The sequence below is a fragment of the Trichechus manatus genome, unplaced genomic scaffold, assembly GCF_000243295.1.
Source record: "Trichechus manatus latirostris isolate Lorelei unplaced genomic scaffold, TriManLat1.0 scaffold00027, whole genome shotgun sequence".
NCBI classification, from domain to species: domain Eukaryota; kingdom Metazoa; phylum Chordata; class Mammalia; order Sirenia; family Trichechidae; genus Trichechus; species Trichechus manatus.
In genome coordinates this window covers 15,634,046-15,652,921 of record NW_004443963.1, presented here as the reverse complement: position 1 = coordinate 15,652,921, position 18,876 = coordinate 15,634,046, and the positions used below count along the sequence as shown (strand labels likewise).

The 18,876-nt window shown below is 51.0% G+C and overlaps 1 protein-coding gene across 2 annotated transcripts in view; it reads right to left on the bottom strand.

The window, feature by feature from the left end:
- Nucleotides 1-18,876, bottom strand: part of CYTH4 (cytohesin 4) — a 42,028-nt gene that overhangs the window by 19,118 nt on the left and 4,034 nt on the right. The window contains exons 2-7 of one of the 2 annotated variants that reach the window (XM_004373828.2): nt 11,081-11,163; nt 8,767-8,831; nt 6,723-6,789; nt 5,030-5,148; nt 2,165-2,245; nt 588-700 (exon numbers count right to left, since the gene is read on the bottom strand). In XM_004373828.2, coding sequence (XP_004373885.2) covers nt 588-700; nt 2,165-2,245; nt 5,030-5,148; nt 6,723-6,789; nt 8,767-8,831; nt 11,081-11,163 — 528 coding nt within the window. The remainder of the gene's footprint in view (nt 1-587; nt 701-2,164; nt 2,246-5,029; nt 5,149-6,722; nt 6,790-8,766; nt 8,832-11,080; nt 11,164-18,876) is intronic. The other variant, XM_023729043.1, reaches the window with a different exon arrangement.

The following is an 18,876-nucleotide window of genomic DNA, read 5'->3' as shown; positions in this document are numbered from 1 at the left end:
TGACCCCTCTCCCATCCTGTCCTCTGAGTGTCTCTGCATGGGCATTTGGTCAACCTTGGGGGTGGTTATGGGGGAAACCCTGGAGACCAACTTTGGTTGATCTGTTTTTACTCCCCCTTCCCCCTACACCTCACTCAGGCTGCTTTATGCTTCTGAGACTGATCACACTGAAACTCCTGCCAAAAAAGCCTCTTTCTCCCTTGACTCCTAGAGAACTCCTATTCATTCTTCAAAACCCTGTTCAGACCCCACCTCCTCTGGGAAGCCAGCCTGGACCTGCTGACTGCCCAGCCCCACCCCCAGGCAGGGCTGGTCACCCCTTATTGGTGTGATTGCTGCTGCTGCCCTAGCACTCAGGGCCATCACATCCTGCCTCCTCTCCCAAGGACCACACTCAAGGCACCCAAGAGAGGGCCTGGTGTGGAGCCGGTGCTCAGTGAGGACTCAGCAAGACATCTCGGCTCCCAGGATCTCGGTGTGTGGGGCAGCCTGATGGAGTTGGCTGGCTGTGGTGCCCTGGGAGGCAGATCAGAGCCTGGTAGTGCTGAAGGGGTTCCGAGTCCCAGGTCCCACCCTACACCTGGCACCTGTGGACTGGAAGACGCCCGGGTTGCAGAGGCAGTATCGAGTGGCGAAGGTCTCCATCATCCGGTCGATCTTCTGGGCCTCTCCCGGCAGCCGGAAGCTCCACAGAAACTGCCTGCAGGAGGAACAAGGCCGTGGGCAGCAGTGGGGGTGGAGGCTCATGGTGGGACCCCAACCAGGCTCTGCCTCCCCAGGCTCAGTCTCTCTCTCTATCCTGCAAATGGGAGAATCTGGACCTGTTGTCCAGGCTCATGGGAGGGTTAAGTAGGATTTGTCCTCGAGGGCACCAAGCACGTAATACATATCCAAGAAATGCCTTTTCTTTCAGAATTCTGGAGCTGAATGTGCCCTCTTCTCTGCACACATAGATCTCAGCACTGCTCGCCGCCCAGGACTGCCTCAACGGATGAGGAACCCTTTGACTGCCCCAGGCTCGGTGCCTCGCCCGGCCTGGCCATTCAGCCCTGGGATCTGACTGGGGTGCTGTCAAGTGCCTTCCCCAACCTGGGTCTCCTTCCCTGGAGCCTAAGCTTCCCTTCTGCTCTGGAAGTCAGTGATTTCCACAGCTTCCAGACAAGTTCCCTGAGGGCAAGGACTGTGCCTGCTCTTCTCTCATCTCCTGCGGGCCTCGCACAGGCCTGGGCACCCAGGAGCTGTTTAGTAAAGCCTTGTCGAATGAGCGAGTGAATGAATTAATGAATGAACACGGGAGACCCCCAAGCCACCTCCCCTTATCCCTTAAAGGGCATGGGAGTCGGAGGAAAGGTCACACTGCCTAGGTGGTGATGGCTTCTTCCTTCTTTGTCTAGCACACTCCTACTCACCCTTCAAAACCCAAATCAAATGCCCCCTCTCAGGAGCCCATCTTCTAGGCACCACCACCACCACCACCACCACCACTATCATCATCAATACTTACTAAGCACTTACTATGGGCCAGTTCTAAGCACTTGCTCAGTTAGTCCTCATAACCCTATGACATGGGGACTATTATTATCCCTATTTTACAGATGAGAAAACTGAGGCATAAAGAGGGTTTTTTGTGTGACTTGCTCAAGGTCACACATGGCATGAGTGGCAGAGCTGGGATATGAACTGAGAAGTCGGGCTCCAGAGTTTGTGCTTGTAACCCTTATACTGTACTGCTTCCCATAGTTGTAAAAACAAGAGCAACAACAATAAAATCCTCATTTGAATATATTAAGGGATAATAAGTGTGATATGTATTAAAGTATAGTAATAAAATAAGCAAAGCAAGCACTAATCCAAAAAATAATAGTCATGGGAGTAATAATAGTAGTGTAATAATGATTTTTTGTGATTATAATGATTAAATGTGTTTAAACAATATAATAATAATAATAGTGGTGTAATGAACCAGGCCCTGGTGCGGGCATTCTGCAGGCATTCTTTCACCTCGCCCTCATCAATTGTTGCTTCTTGCTGCCTCCTCTTTGTTCCTGACCCTTTGTGCCCAACCCCGTCCTACAGTGTGCATGGTGATGCCCTCAGCCCCCAGGCTGTGCCACTGTCGAGGGCCAGGCCCTGCTTCCTCCCCTCTGTCCCCTGAGTTGCTCACCTGAGGGCTTGGACGAGGTTGAGGTTGGCGAACTCATGGCAGTCCACGAAGGCCTGGAGGACCTGCAGGTTGATGGGGTCCCTGGGGAGAGGGAGGGAGGGGCTGCTCTGTGCTCTGCCCCTTCGGTGGGGGGCACACTTGGGACCTTGCTGGCACCCACCTCCTGGAGGGGGCTGAGGTGGGGGCAGGAGGGGACAGGAGCAATGTCTGCTCTCCAGGGTCCAGCCACCATTTGTTCACATCTGTCTGCCCCTCACCTCATACCCCCACGTGCATACACTCACATCCTCCCTCGTGTATGCAGATCTCCACCGACCCAGGACAGCCACCAGCACTGCTTTGGCCCAGGACAGTCTTTGGAGTCAGCCTACCCTGAGTTCAAATCCTTCCTCTGGCATTTCCTACCTGGCTGACCCTACTCAAGCCACTTGACCTCCCGAAGCCCCAACTTCCTCCTCTGTAAGATGGAGACAGCCATGCCTATCCCATTTCCTCCCTCTCCCCAGCTGTAAGCCAGGATGGGCCCCCTTCTTGGTCCTGTATTCCCTGCTCACCCCAGGGGCAGGCATGGGTCTGCTGGGAGCCTGGGAGAAAGGTCTCTGGCTCACTGGCCCAGCCCTGCCCACAGCGAGACACCTGCCGACTGCCTTGCCCGGGCCTGGGAGATGGGCTCAGTTCAGCGGGAAAGAGCAGAAAGCACAAGATGGTTGAGGGAGGCCAGGCCATGCTCCCCAGTCCTGCTCCACAGGAACAAGGTGGAGATCTGACTGGCTGCGCCTGTCACCTCTACTGCCACTACTGGGGCCCAAGCCCCATCATCGCTCGCCTGGACAGCTGCAATGGCCTCCTCTCTGGTCTCCCTGCTCTGCCCTTGACTCCTACAGCTCCCTGCCCCCCACCGCCCTGATAGCAGCTAGACCCATCCTCTGCCCAGAACCGTCCATGGATCCCCATCTCATCCCTCCTCCTCCTTCCTTCCCTCACTCCATTCTGGTGTGCCCTGAACACGCCTGTTCCCTGAGCACATCCCAGCCTCCGGGCCTTTTTGTTCCAGATAACCACGTGGTTCCCTCCATCACTTCCTGCACATTTTGGTCAAGCACCACCTTCTCTGTGAGACCCTTCCTGACCACACTATTTAAAACCACAGCCCGTGACCCACAGCCCCCGGCACTTCTAATCTCCCTTCTAGTGTCATCATTAGAACTGGTGTCACCCATGTGGTAACTCATGGTGTCACCCTCCCCCCATGGACCTCCTTCTGTACCAGACTATACAGAATCTTTGGTAATTAATGTTTTTTGTAGTAATGTTACCCATAAATCGTAATTCCTGTATATCACTCCTTCTTTTCCTTTAATTACTACTTCATTCTCAAAAAAGTTATTGATATAGGTTCACAAATACTAATTACCACAATATTGTAGCTAAAACTCCAGAAAATTTGACAAAATTAGTGACTATACAAACACCAGTAGCAACAAAAGCAACAGCACGTGCAGATGAAACCATGTGATTTGAAGCATCATTGTAATTGGGTGATAATGACAGCTCTGACCAGAGGGCATTAGAAGGTTCAAAAAGTAAATTAGCATAGAGTTTTAGCCGTATAGGTATCTTGATACCTGTAAGCTGGGCTTATGAAAAATGTTTTTGTTGTTATAACTAACTACAGGGATATTTTCATAGACAGTTATTTTGGTGTCACCCCTTCTGACAATGTCACCCAGTGTAGTCTGTGCCCCCCACACACTCCCCTGGTGATGCCACTGCTCCCTTCCCGGCTTCATTTTTTTTTTTTTTGATTCAATAGAAGTTATAATTTTGGAGGCCTGGTGGCGCAGTTGTTAAGAGCTCAGCTTGCTAACCAAAAGGTTGACAGTTCAAATCCACCAGCTGCTCCTTGGAAACCCTATGGGGCGGTTCTACTCTGTTCTATAGGGTCGCTATGAGTTGGAATCGATTCAATGGCAACAGATTTTTTTTTTTTTTTAAAACAGGTAGTGCAGTTTATGTATTATGGGATCTATCTCCCTGACAGAATGTACCTCCCCAAGGGCACGGGTTTTGCCTGTCTTGTTCATTTGTGTAAATCCTGGCACATAGTACATACTAAAAAATATGTATATGTTGAATGAATGAATGGAGGAAGGAATGAATGAAAAAAGGTGGGCAGGCTTCAGAATCTGGAAGGGGGTGGCCAGTTAGCCCCTCAAGCCCCAAGAGTTATGACTTTCCTGACATAATTCATTCCCTCACTCACCTCACACACACAAACACACACACACACACACACACACACACAAGTCTACCTACATCTGTACATCCTCATTCCCTGCCTCCCTCTTTTTTTCCTTTATAATTTATTGTATTTATTTTCTGTTGTTGTTAAGAATATACACAGCAAAAACATACACTACTTCAAGTTTCTGCATGTACAATTCGGTGACATTGATTACATTCTTCGAGTTCTGCAACCATTCCCTCCCTCCTTTCCAAGTTGTCCTTTCCCCATTAAAATAAACTCATTGCCCCTTAAGATTCCTATTTAATCTTTGAAGTTGCTGTTATCAATTTGATCTCATACAGGTAGTTCTTAAAAGAGGCGTAATGCCCAAGGCAGACATTCTTTGCTAGTTAAGCTAAACTGTTGTTTGATTTTAAGAAGTCTTGAGGGGATATTTTTGGTTTAAGGTTTAAAGATTATCTCAGGGTAATAGTTTGGGGGTTCTTCCAGCCTCTATGGCTCCAGAAAGTCTAGAGTCTGTGAGAATTTGAATTCTGTTCTGCATTTTCTCCCTTTTGATCAGGATTCTTCTATAGAACCTTTGCCCTGCCTCCCTCTTATAGCTTCGTTCCCCTTACCTCTCCCCCAAGTAGATGCCTATGGCTGTCTTGTTGAGGCCCTCGCCCTTGTGGAGGAACTTGGCGATGTCCTGGACATTGGCGGTCAGCAGCTTGTGTTCAATGAGATACTGGATGCCCTGTAGGAGGAACACAGAGCCTGTGAGCAGCCCCCACACAGCAGCCAGCCTGGGAGGAGGAAGGGAGGAGCCCCCCATGGTCAGAGCCCTGGGGCCTGGCATTCTGCCACTGGCAAGCCTGTTCTGGGAAGTTGTGTTCCTTAACAGAAACTTCTTAATAGAAGCTGCCCTCGTGAGGTGGTGAGTTCCCTGTCACTGGAGACATGCAAGGAGAGATGGGGTTCCTACACTAAATTGGGTTCATGCCAGGTGCTCCCCAGGTTCCCCTTTTACCTGACATTCTTTGACTACATGCTTCAACGAGTCTATGAATTTATTTTTCTGAGATTCAATGATTCAGCCGTTCCTTTTATCCCCCTAAAACTTAAGTTATTTTAAAACAATATTTCATTTTTTCACACAAGTAATCTATGTCTATTGTATAAAAAATTAGAAAAAAAACTCGGCTGAATCAAAAGGGGAGGAAGTTGTCCAAATCCTACCACTTGGAGAGAAACAGTTTCCATTGTGGTGACTTCCCTTTCCTTTTGATATGGAAATGGGAGCAGACCTGCCAACACCTGGAAACCGCTCTTCTGATTTGACAGCATCACAAACATCTCTCCCCACCACCCAGGCCCTGGGAAACTGTCATTCTAATTTTAGGAGCTCGAGGGGGCTGGTCTCTGGTTTTCTGTGTTGGTAACCTCATGTTCTCATTCCCCTTAGAGAGGGCTGGAGGGCCCTGAGCGACAGGTTGAGGATGGGCTGGGGACCCTCAGCAGCCCCTCACAGGTGAGGATCTGTGAGTGTGTAGATGGCGGGATCTGTGTGGATGAGGGGTGTCGGAGGGTCTGTGGCCGTGGAAGGGTGAATGGGTGGGATGCTGCGGGTCTGCGATGGGACTGAGGGCAGCCCTGCCTTCTCAACACAGCAGTAAATTTCCAGGGACCCCAGTGTGGCTGGCTGCCCTCACCCAACCTCCAAATGTCAGCGTGTGTCTTCCTCCTGACTCCCACCGCAGGAAATGCAGCCCAGCTGCCACCTTGCTGGGTGGGAGGTAGGGGGTAAGGAGTAGGGGATGGAGGGTGGAGGGTGGGGGCAGGGTTGTGCAGAGGCCATAGGGTAGGGGCAGAGGGGGCAGAGCGGTAGCTGAGCCCTGAGCCTGCAGGATTCCTGCCAGCAGAGGGGATGAGAGAGGGCACTGCAGGACTGGCTCTTACCCAGCCTGGTGGCCTGAAAACCCACCCCAGGACTGAGTCTCAGAATCTAAGAGTTCCACTGTGAAAGCCCCATTCATAGAGGAGGAGACAGAGGACCCAAGAGGGCCAGGGACCTGTCCATCCCTATGGACACCATAGACTCACCCCAACCTCTTACTCCCACCTGGTCCCCGGGGCTGCTGTGCTGCAGAGCAGACAGAGCCCCTTGCCACTGACTGGCCATGCAGCCTGGTGGGCCTCAGTTTCCTCATCTGTAAAGTGGGTTGCTGTGTCAGTTGAGGGGAATGAGAGGAGGTTGTGAAGGTGCCCAGCATGCAGCTCCCTCCACCCCTGGCTGAGGCCCCCACCTTGGCCAGGCTGCAGCCTGCCTACCTTGCTGGGGTCCATGTTAAACTTCTTGCGTCCGATGCACAGTTCCTTCTTCTTCTGGGCCATCCGGCTGTGGACATGAGGAAGTCAGCCAGGATTAACCCAGGCCCCCAGGGTGCCCCCAAGCCCCCAAGCCCCCTTTCTGAGGTTGGAGCCAAGATTCCTTAAGGGCGTCCAAGTGGGCTGCCCAGGCTGTGCATTGGAATCACCCATGAGAGCTTGAGAAATGCCAGGTCTGGAACTCTCTCCAGAGCTATGACCTCACAATTTTCCCGACGGTCCCAACACTAGGTTTTCACAGCGCAGAACCACCGCCTTGGAGCCTGGGGAGCATTTCGAGGTGTCCTGAGCTTGGAGTTGGGGCAAGATAACAAGAGGCCTGGTGAGAGCAAGGGCTTTGAAGGCAGACTTGTGCATGCAAATCCCAGATCCACCATTTACTGGCTGAGTGACTTTGGGCATCGTTTTCCTCATCTGTAAAATGGGAACAACACCAGCCCCTGCCTCCCAGCATTGTTGGGAGGTTAAAGTGCTGAAAACAGCTGGTGGCAGGTGCTCTGTGTTACGGGAATCTGGAGACACGTGGCAGGGGTGCGTGCGTGTGTCCATGTGTATGCTCACCTGCAAGTGTGTGCACATGTGTATCTGTGCATGTGTATGTGTGTGCACGTGTATGTGTGCGCAGGTGTATGCATGTGCATGCATGTGTGTGCGTGGTGGGGCAGAAAGGCGGAGATCAGTGGCATAAAAGAGCTGAAGGGTGGCGGGGGTGGGTGGGTATGAAGAGAGTTCCTGGGATCACTATATGTAGGAGTCAGCATCCTGGGGCGCTGGGGGTTGTGTAGGGACCAATCTTCTCATTGTACAGATGGGGAAACCGAGGTCCAGAGAAGGGAAAGGATCAGCTCAGGTTATTGTTGTTATCGTGTGCCATCGAGTCGGTTCTGACTCATAAACCAAAAAAACCCCCCAAAAACCCAAACCCGTTGCTGTCGGTTCCAACTCATAACAACGCTATAGGAGAGAGTAGACCAGACCCATAGGGTTTTCAGGGAGCCACTGGTGGGTTTGAACTGCTGACATTTTGGTTGGCACCCGAGCTTTTAACTACTGCACCGCCAAGGCTTCTCTGACTCATAGCGATCCTATATATATAAGAGAGTAGACCTGCCCCATGGTGTTTTTTAGGCCTAAGATGCGCCTGACCCAAGCCATGGTATTTTCAGTTGAAAGCTGGACAATGAATAAGGAAGGCCAAAGAAGAATTGATGCCTTTGAATTACGGTGTTGAAGAATATTGAATATACCATGGACTGCCAGAAGAATCAACAAATCTGTCTTGGAAGAAGTACAGCCAGAATGCTCCTTGTAAGTCAGGGTGGAGAGACTTTGTCTCACACACTTTGGACATGTTATCAGGTGGGGCCATTCCCTGGAGAAGGACATGATCCTTGGTAAAATAGAGGATCAGCGAAAAAGAGGAAGACTCTCAACGAGATGGATTGACACAGTGGCTGCAACAATGGGTTCAAACATAGCAATGATTGTGAGGATGGCACAGGACCGGGCAGGGTTTTGTTCTGTTGTATATAGGGTCACTATGAGTCAGAACCGACTCGATGGCACCTAACAACAACAATGTTTATGCAGGAGCAGATTGCCAGGTCTTTCCCCCTTGGAGCAGCTGGCCACTGGGCTTCCTTCTGCCCCCGCTAGGCCCTGGGTTTCCTTCTCAGTCCTCGGGTTGAGCTTGCCTTCCAGTGATTGATCTGGGGCTGAGCCAAGGAAGGTAGGGGTGACTTTGGGTGGAGGGGGTAGGTGAGTGCGGTTGTCTCTCAAGAGAGGGGACTGTCTGTGAGCAAGGGCAAGACCAGCTCACAGGAATGGAACCAGGGGCCACCCATTCCTGTCTTGCTGCCACTGCCTCCTCCTTCAGGATAGATCCTCAGTTTCACCAGGGCTCAGGGCCCCTCCTCATTATGCAGTATGACATCCTCGGTCAGCAACAGTGGGCTTCCCCAGAGTCCCCACCCTTCAGGCCCCTCACCTCTCCTCCGCACTTTCGAAGCAGTCGATTTGGGCAAACACCTCTGCGATCTCGTCCTTCAACTTCTGTGGGATGGTTGGTGGCCCGATGGAGGGACAGTCAGGGGGTAGAAGCCAGGAAAGAGGGATTTCATCCACTCCCACCTCCAGGCGTGACTCCCAAGCCCCACCTCTCTCCCTGACCGCTGTCCTGAGGCCCCAGCCTGAGGAACCCTCCCCTGACAGACCCTCCCACACCCCCTACTTCCCTTCTCACACTGCCAAAGACCCCAGCAAACCCATCCTCCACCGGCTTCTGTCTGGGAGGTGCACTGCCCCCAAGTGGGTTCACCCTCAACCCTCTCATCCCACACCCCAAGTCTTGGGATTCTACCTCAGGAGTCACTCCCCACCCCTCTCTGTTTCCAGTCTTCCCATTCCTTCCGTCTGTAGCTGTAAAGTCTCCTGCCTCCAGCCAAGCTCATCCCGACAGGCCCTTCGCCACCAACCTGCCATCTTTTTTTTTTAATTTTATTTTACTTTAAGTGAAAGTTTACAAATCAAGTTAGTCTCTCATACAAAAATTTATACATACATTGTTATGTGACCTAGTTGCTCTCCCCATACTGTGACAGCACACTCCTCCTTTCCGTTTTCCCATGTCCATTCAATAGTTCCTGACCCTCTCTGCCTTCTCATCTCACCTCCGGACAGGAGCTGCCCATTTAGTTTCATGTATCTACTTGAGCTAAGAAGCATACTCTTCACGAGTATCCTTTTATGTCCCGTAGTCCAGTCTAATCTTTGACTGAAGATTTGCCTGCTATCTTTCTGAAGCACAGCTTGTAGTCTACCCTTCCCCTGCTCAAACTCCTTGCATGGCTCCCTACTGCCTCCTCAGTCAGGAGGCACAAAGTCTTGCCCTGTGGTCAGGCCCCAGCTCCCCTCTGGCTTCTCTCCATTGGTCCATTTATTCTTTTGCTCACCAATTACTAAGTGCCCGGTGCTATGGATACGCCAGGGCACTAGGCAACACAGGATATCTCTTGTGGTAGAATTTACAGGAGAGGAAACTGAGCCTCAGGGAGGTTAACTGATATGCCCAAGTTCTGACCCTACTCCACCTCAAGCCTGTTTGCCTTGGCCCCTCCTTCATCCTGCCAATAACTACCACTGGGCAGACTGGGAGAGGTGGCAGATTGTTTAATACCTCCCTGTAGGGCCAAGGCAGAGCACTCAGCACCCCGACCCCTGATCTGTGGGAAGCTGGTGATGGGGGTAGTCTGGGGGCTTGTCCTGGGACTCAGGGCCAGAGAGGAGCCCAGGAGGCTATGTCTGAGCCTGGTCAGCTCCCATCCATGTGTTCTCAGCTGGATCACTGAGTGGCTCCCCCATAAATAAAATGGGGTTCACTTGCAAGTATTATCTGAGCACCTACTATGCCCTGACTATTAGACTGGGGATGCAGTAATGGGCAAGACCTTCACGGAGTTCACAGTCTCGTGGGACTGGGATGGCACTGGTGTTCGGGGGAAGGTGAAATTGTCAGGGTGACAGTATAGTGAGTAATTGTGTGTCTGTGTGTGTGTGTGCGTGTGTGTGTGAGTGGGGGGACTACAGCAAACGGCCAGGGTGGTCAGGGTGGCCTCTAGGAGGAGGTGGCATTGGAGCTGAGAACGAAATAGAGAGAAGGAGGAGCCCTGAGGAGAGCTTGGGAAAGAACTCCAGGCTGAGGGGACGCAAGTGCAAAGGCCCAGTGGCAGGACTGAGCCTGGCCTGTTTCGGCGACAGACCAAGGCCTGTCTCAGAGGGCTGCTGCAAAGCAGATGGACTCACGTCCGAGAACCTGACTGGTGAGTGGCGAGTGTGGGCACGTGCTGGGTGTCCTCTTGACCAATTGGTCTAAATATTCAGGAGAAGGAAACTGAGGCCTTGCGTGGGGATGAGACCCAGTGGAGGTCACACAGCTGGGACTGGAACCCATCATGTGATGAAGTGTGTAAAGGCCAGGTAGGTACACAGTACCTTAATTGGGGCGCCCCCCTTCCCTCTCCTGGCTCGCCTGGCTTGTTCTGGGGCTCTGGATCCCACAGCTGAGCCCAGGAGTGGGGAGTCCCCTGGGACTTCTACAATTGTGTTGTTCTTCCCATTCCTGGGAGGCAAGACTGAGCCACATGCCCTGGGCTGGGCCAGGAGTGAGTGGGGAGGTGGCTGAGTGTGTATAAAGGCTTCTGAGCCTGTGTGATCCGAGAGTGTGTCAGCACGAATGTGTGTGTGAGCGTGTGTGTAGATGTGAGCATGTGTGTGTGAGTGTGAGCGTGTACATGTGCCCGTACCTGGATGTCCTCCAGAAGCTGCTTCCGGTGCCATTTGATCTGCTGTAGCTCCTCCGTCTCCCCACTGCTCAGTTCCGCTGGATCTGGAGAAAGAAGAACCAGGGGGTAGGGGGGTCAACAGCTTCATTTGCCGCCCTCTGTCCATCTCTTGCTCCAGCCAGATTGCCATGTTCTTTTCCTCAGGGTCTTTGTCCTTGCTGTTCCCTCTCTCTAGGTCACTCTTCCCTCCAGAAACTCATGACTTGCCTGCCCTCTTCACTCAGGACCCGGAGCTCAGACATCACCTTCTCCAAGAAGTCTTCCCCGATCACCATGTCTGAAGCAGTCCCTACCCCCACTTTCATCCCTCCTACTTTGAGTTTCTTCTGCCTCCTTAGATACAGACTTCCTATAATTTCTCATTTCCCTGCATCTTTTCTGTTTATCCCGTTAGAGTCTTGGCTCCATGGGGGCAGGCACTTCAACTATTATGGTCATTGCTGCATTCCCCAGCACCAGAAAGAGCCTGGCACGTAGTAGTGTTCAATAAAATCCTAGATGAGTAATGAGGCTTAGGGTGGTGAGGAGACCTGGCCAAGGTCCCACAGGGATGGGGTGGCTGAGCTAGGATAGGACCTTGGATTGGGCTCATCTCAAAGCCTGTGTTTTTTCCTCTTCACCTGGAGATGAATTAATGATATATGTATGTGCAAGCATTCCATGTAAGGTACTATGATGACTCCCACACTTGGGTCAGCTTTCTCACCTCCACCTCATAGTGTAGCTTCTGTTCCATCCACAACACTCTCCTAGCTAAAATCTCCACGGACTCCTCTTAGAAGGAAAAGTCCTCATCTAGGCCCAGGGGCCTCCACGATCCCCTAGCCTCCCCAGTTAGCCTCATTCCCCACCATTCTCAACAAGGTCCTTCTGATCCAGCCTGGCCAGCTCCTCACTGCCCCAAAATGTTCAACATTCAGCCTTATCTCCCAATCTTTGCAGTTCCTCCACTCTGGGGTCCCTTCTCCTGCCTGCCTATCCAATCCTCCCTGGCCCTCAAGTCCTAGCTTTAAGAGGTGCCTGGTCACATTTCTTAAAGGTTTTACCAGGACAGATATTACCATCCTCAAATGAAAGCAGAGAGAATATCAAGTGCTCCCTTTCCCCTACTCCCCACTCCTGTTGACTGAACAGCCATCTTGAATCTTGATATGGAAGCCACATGTGGGGAATGGCAGGGCACCAAGCTAGAAGGAACCTTGGTCCCAGGGAACCATGTGGATCAGAGTCACCATATTCTCCTCAACCACCTACCCACTTGGACTTTTCAAGGAGAGAGAAATAAGCTTCAAGAATGTTTCTGTCACTGTTCTTCTGAGCTTTTTTGTTATAGCAGCCACATCTGCAGTTTAACCAATACAGTATATTTGTCTGTGAGAGGTGAACCATAACGCTTACTTCAGAGAGTGGTTGTCAGGATTAAAAGAGCTGAATTTTTTCAAACACCCAGCAAGTATCTGTCACACAGTAGGGGTCTAACACATGTATAATGGGTGCTGAGTTGCACCATCCAGCTCCTCTCTCTGGGACCAAGGCATTTGTTCTCTCAGCTGCTGGGTGTGTAGCCTGCTGATGGTTCACACCTGAGTACCTCTACAGAAACTTGCCTCAACCAAAGGGAGCTACCTTGCTCAAGACATGCCCCTTCCAAAAGGCAGTTTCTGCAATAAAAAGCCAAGACCCTTTGCCTAGTTTCTGCACCAGAGCTAGTTTTCAGACCCAGAACCTATTCCTGAAGGAGAGGCTGAGCCTCCAGAAGGAAGGATCCTGCAACACCTTAGCAAGTATACGTGGAAATGATCCCCTGGTCCTTCCCTGAGAGCACCTGTGGCCATTTACTCCAGTAACCAGGGAAAAGGGGAATATCCAGACATTTTGAGGATTGCTGGATACAGAATCCAAGCTCACTGATACTCAGGGACTGAAGCATTATCAAGGCCCCCATTAGTAGGGTTACGTATAGAGACCAGGATTCCTTGGGTGGTGCAAACAGTTAACACACTTGACTGCTAACCACAAGGTTGGAGATTTGAGTCCACCCAGAGGCACCTTGAAAGAAAGGCCTGGTGATCTATTTCTGAAAAAATCAACCACTGAAAACCCTCTGGAGCACAGTTTTGCTCTGACCCATATGGCGATGCCATGATTCAGAATTGACTTGATGGCAACTGGTTATATAGGGACAAGGTAGTAAATGGAGTCCTGGCCCTGATCCAGCCAACAATGGCTCCCCTTGGTTCATGATCATTTCCCTGGTCCTCTAATATATAGTTGGAATGGATATCCTTGGTACTTTGCCTCATATTGGTACCTTGGCCTGTGGGGTCAGAGTCATGGTAGTGGAGAAGGCTGAGAGGAAGTCTATGAAACTGTTTCCTCACCCCTACAGCTAAGAGAATAAATCAGAAACAGTATTGTATCCTGAGGGGAATAGCAGATACTAGTGCCAAACTTGAAGAACTAAAGGATGCCTGGGTGATGGTGCACTTCAGTCTGGAGGACAGCAGTGGACCACTATGAAATGACCAAGGAAACTGCCAGTTGCAGCTGCTGAGCCAGATGTGGTATCTTTGCTAGAGCACATTAACATAGCCTCAGTCACATCGTATGTGATCATTGGTCTGGCAAATGCATTCTTTCCCATCTCTGCCAGGAAGGAGTATAAGAAACAGCTTGTATCCATGTGGGTTGGACAATAGTATACATTTGTAGTCATCCCTCAGGATCATAGTAATTCTGTCATAATATAGTCCGAAGGGACCTGAGCATCACATTGGTTCGCCATATTGGTGACATCATGTTAATCAAACTAGATGAGCAAGAAGTGGCAAGTATATCAGAGGCCTTGGTGAGACACAGGTGCTCTGGAGAGTGGGGGATAAACCCTACCAAGATTCAGGCGGTTGCCACATTAGTGAAGCTTTTAGGTAGTCTAGTCCATTCTGAGGCATTCCCTCCAAAATACAGGGCAGATTATTCCATGTTTCATCTCACACCACTTCGAAGGAGATACACACACCTCGTTGACCTCTTTGGGTTCCGGAGGCAGTAATTTCACCCCTGAAATTACCAAGGCTATCCATTCCAACGATATATTCGAAGACCGGGGAAATGACCATGAACCACATGGAGCCATTGTGGGCTGGATTGGGGCCAGGACTCCATTTATTACTCCTGGACATGCTGTTCTAACCCATTTACTGAGTAATATGGGAGGCTGTCTGCTTCCATGGGTGAGGCTCAGAGCAAGAAAGGGCTCTGAAGCAGGTCCAGGCTGTGGAAAAGTGCCTGCTCAGACCATGCTACACAAGGACCCTATGGAGTGTTAGAGGTGTCAGTGGTGGGAAAGAATCCATGTGCAATTTATGGTGGTCTCCAATGGGAGAGTCATAATGCAAGGGTTCTAGAGCAAGACCATGCATCTGCAGCTGAGAGTTATACCCCATTCAATAAGCAGTTCCTGGAATGCTACCAGGCCCTAGTAGAGGCGGAGGGCCCTACTATGAAACACTAAGTAACTAAGAAGTCAAAATGGCTTCTCTCTCACCCACCACATCATAAAGTCAAGTGAGACTGACAGGAATCCTTTGTAAGTGGTACACAGGCATGAGCAAGGCCAGAGGGCATAGATAAGCTCACGGACAGGTAGCCCAGACTCCCATGTCATCCACTGCTATTGCACCAGTGCCTTTCCCTCAGCTCATCCGAAGTCTGCATGGATGAGTCCTCTATGATTTTCTGATGAAGGAAGAAAATGCCCAAGCTTGGTTCAAGGGTGAGTTGATTTAGTATATGGCTGCAAGCAAAAAATGGTCTGCTACTAACCTATAGCACTACTCAAAAGTGTCCCTGGAAGACAGTAGGGAAGGGAAGTCCTTCCAGTGGGCAGAGCTTTGGGTAGTGCATCTGGTTATCCACTTAGTATGGAAACAAGAGTGGCACGAATATACATAGACTCATGGGCTGTAGTGAATAGCTTGACTTCTTGGTCAGAGGCCTGAGAGAAGTAAGATGGAAAGACCAGGGACAAGGAGGCATATGGGTGAAGCTCTGGGAGTGGGTGTGAAGTGAGGAGATGTTTGTAAAGCACATTAATGCTGAACATCCACCACAGGAGATACATGAACCACCAAGCAGACAGGACTTCGCCAGTTGACATCAGCCAGCCTGTGATTGGCCACCCCAGTGCTGGTATAATGGGCACATGAAAGGAGCAGCTATGTGGCCTGGATACAGCCTATGCTTGGACCCCTTGCCAAGACTCCTCTAGCTACTATCACTGCTGAACATCCAACCCGCCAGCACAAAGACCATTGCTGAGCCCCCAATACAGTATTGTTTCTTGAGAAGAACAAGCAGATCTTTGGTGGCAAATTGGTAACATTAGACTCCTTCTATTCTTCAAAGACTAGTGATTCATCTTGACTAGAATTAACACAGGTTTTGGTCCTTGGCCAGCACCATTGTTCAAAGGCCGACAGAGTGCTTGATCTGCTGACATAGAATCCTGCATAACATCACATTAGACAAAGGAGGTGGGGGGAGTGAGCATGTGACCATAGGATCCACTGGTCCTCTCACATATTTTACCACCAGAAGATGCTAGTGTGACGGAGCAGTCTTTTGAAGGTGCAGTTGATGTCCCAGCTTGGTGATGCTGTCCTGCTTGGACATGGTACCATCCTCCAGGGTACACTCACACACGTTGCCATCACGTCAATTCTGACTCATAGAGACCCTATAAGGTATAGGGTGCGCTATATACCCTAAATCAATGACCGGACAGTCTTGGCCATCTGCTTCTGAAAGGTCAGAGCCTTGAAAGCTCTACGGAGCAGTTCTACTCTGCACACATGGGGTCACCATGAGTTGGAATCAGCGCAACGGCAACTAACAAGAACAACATGTCCCCGTAGGTAGTTAGTCTACATGGTCCAGGAACCAAGGGTTGGGAGTAGGAGTGGCTCCACTCTCCATTCTTTATAGTGACCCTCTCGGGAGTTTTTCTTTCAGTCTCTGCAACTCTGAGCTATTCAGAACTAGAGGTTCTCTTTCTCAGGGGGGTGGGGCGAGGCGTGGCACTTCCACAAGAGGACAAAGCCAGAGTCTCATCAAACAAAGAATAGTTACTAAACTCCTACTTCATGCCGGCAACTCCACATAAATTATGTCATTTGATCTGCACAACAATTCTTTGAAGTAGGTACTTTTCAGTTTTGGAGACTGAGGCTCCTGGGTCACAGCCAGGAAGTGGCGGTGCTGAGATCAGAACCCTTGTTAACAGATGCTCAAGCCTCTGTGCTGGAGAAGTGGATTCTATATGTTGTTCAGGACATGGTGGTGGAAGGTGCAAGGGGCCATCCAGGGGGAGACATCAGCAGGGACATAGCCAGGGAGACAGCACTGGAGGCCAGGACCTGGAACTCCTCTGTCAGGAATGGGGAGGGAGGAAGACTTCCATCCGTGGAAAAAACCAGTCACTGCTAGTTGACTTTAGGGTAAATAATCAGATTTTGAGTTTAGTTTTGTTTGTGTAGGTTGTCTTCCTGTTGCTGGGGGTGGGTTTCTTGGCCTGTCCCTGGCTGTGAGCACCCATGTAGGGGAAGACAGTGGTTTCTGAAGACTACTGGTCTGAACACGGCCAAGCTGGGCTTTGCCGTTTCAGTGGCTACTCCACAGTGTGCATGGCCAAGAGGTGAGTGATGGCACACCCATGGCTCGATGCTATGTTGACCTCTGTCCCTGTGGGGTCTCATCAGCTCCGGCTCTCACCTTCAATGAATCACATGCACGTCTCCAGCCCCATGCTCTTCCCTGACCTTCAGACCCTTCTATCCCTGTGCACGGACCGTAAACTCTTGGATGTCCCACAGGCAGTGTGCTCAGCATGGGACTTCTAGAACCCTTTCCTTCACAATCTGGCCCTCTTCCTGGGCTCCCGAGCTCTGAGCATAGCCCTTCCCCCAGTTACCCCAGCCGGAACCCCAGGAGGGAGGCACCTTGGCACCTCCCTTTTTCTCGCCTCTTGTGTCTCCTCTCCAACCGAATCCTGTCCCTTCCCATTTCCACAGGCCCCACCCTCATCCAGGCCATTATCACTTCACCCTGATGGCTACGGGCTCTGATGTCTCCTGCCTGCGCTTTGCCACCTCCAGTCCAGTCTCCCATGGCGTCCCATCATCCTGGGGATAAAGACCCCACATCTCACTGCTCGTGTGCTCCCATCTTCATCTTACACTGTGTCCCACCCATATGTGTGTGAGGCCTGGGCTCAGCATTCCTGCCTTCCTTCATTCGTGCCCATGTGCTCTCTACCTCTGCAGGCCTTTGCACGTGCTGTTCCCTGTGCCTGGAATGCCCTTCCTTTCTGCCCAGTCGCTCCTGCTCATCCTTCAGCTCTCCTCACAGGGGCCTCCTGTGTGCCTCTGGGCACCATCCTAGCCCCACCCCTTCACATCCCTGGCTGCTTGTCTGTATCTGCGTGGCTCAGTAGACATGCCAAGCCATTGGCTAAAGACAGGCATGTGGTTGAGCACCTACCTATATACGCCAGGCCCTGTGTGCTCCAAGCCCTTCCCATCTACTATCTCATTTGATCCTGACAACAGCTCTGGAAGGAAGGTATTTCTAATCTCATTCTATTGACGAGGCATCTGAGGCTCAGAGAGGCTAGGTGACCTGCCCAAGTTGACAAGGTTGGAGGGTGGCGGAGCTGGGATTCACATCCAGGCTCACCTGGGGCTCTGAGGCCACAACCCTGATGTGGATCTCCTGAAGCCAGATACCTCCACACAAATCATCAAAAGCCCATCTGACACCCAAGTCTGCATTTCTAACACGGGAAATCTAACCATGGTTACGCATTTGAGAATAAAGGCAAGAAGCAGAACAGTGCCTACAATCTGAGCCCTCTTTTGGTTAGGTGTCAAACAAAGCCTCCATTGCAGAGATGGGGAAACTGAGGCAGGAGTGGATGGGAACAGACACAGCTGGGGAGTGGGCCACATGGAATAGCAAGGGGGGCTTGAGCTTTTCGTCATACAGCTCTGTAGCAGGGGCTCCCTTTGTGGTTTGACAATTTTATTCAGGAATCCTCTCTGTCCGAGTCCCCTGGGGTCCTGTGTCTGTGCTGGCCAAGCCCAGCTGAACCCACCAGACACAGCTGATGGCCCCTGGACTGCTGCGTCTGTCACAGTCACAGGGTGCCTTCTGACCCTTTATCTTACCATTTGTTCAAAACCAGGATTTGCCCCCATTTCAGAGATGAGAACACTAAAGTTCAGGGAGGGTGACAAGGACACAGCCTGAGAGTGGCCACTTCTAATTGCAGACCTGGTGATGATGGAGTTTCATGCACTGGTGCAGGCTCATGGGAGAGATATTTTCAATAAAAACAACATAATAATGATACACACACCATTGCTGTTGAGTTGATTCTGACTCATGGCGACCCCATGTGTGTTAGAGTAGAGCTGTGCTCCATAGCGTTTTCAATGTCTGATTTTTCAGAAGTAGATTGCCAGGCCTTTCTTCTGAGGCACCTCTGGGCGGACTTGAATCGCCAAACTTTTGGTTAGCAGCCGGGTGTGTTAACCATTTGTGCCACCCAGGGACCCCATAATAATAATAACTACTATCACCACTACCAGAGTTCTGTTTACTCATCACTTAGCTCTGCGCTTGTCACACCTCGCAAAGGCCCTCCTTTGACTACTGGCCTCACTCCTGCCAATGGACTGTGGCTGCCCTTCTCACCT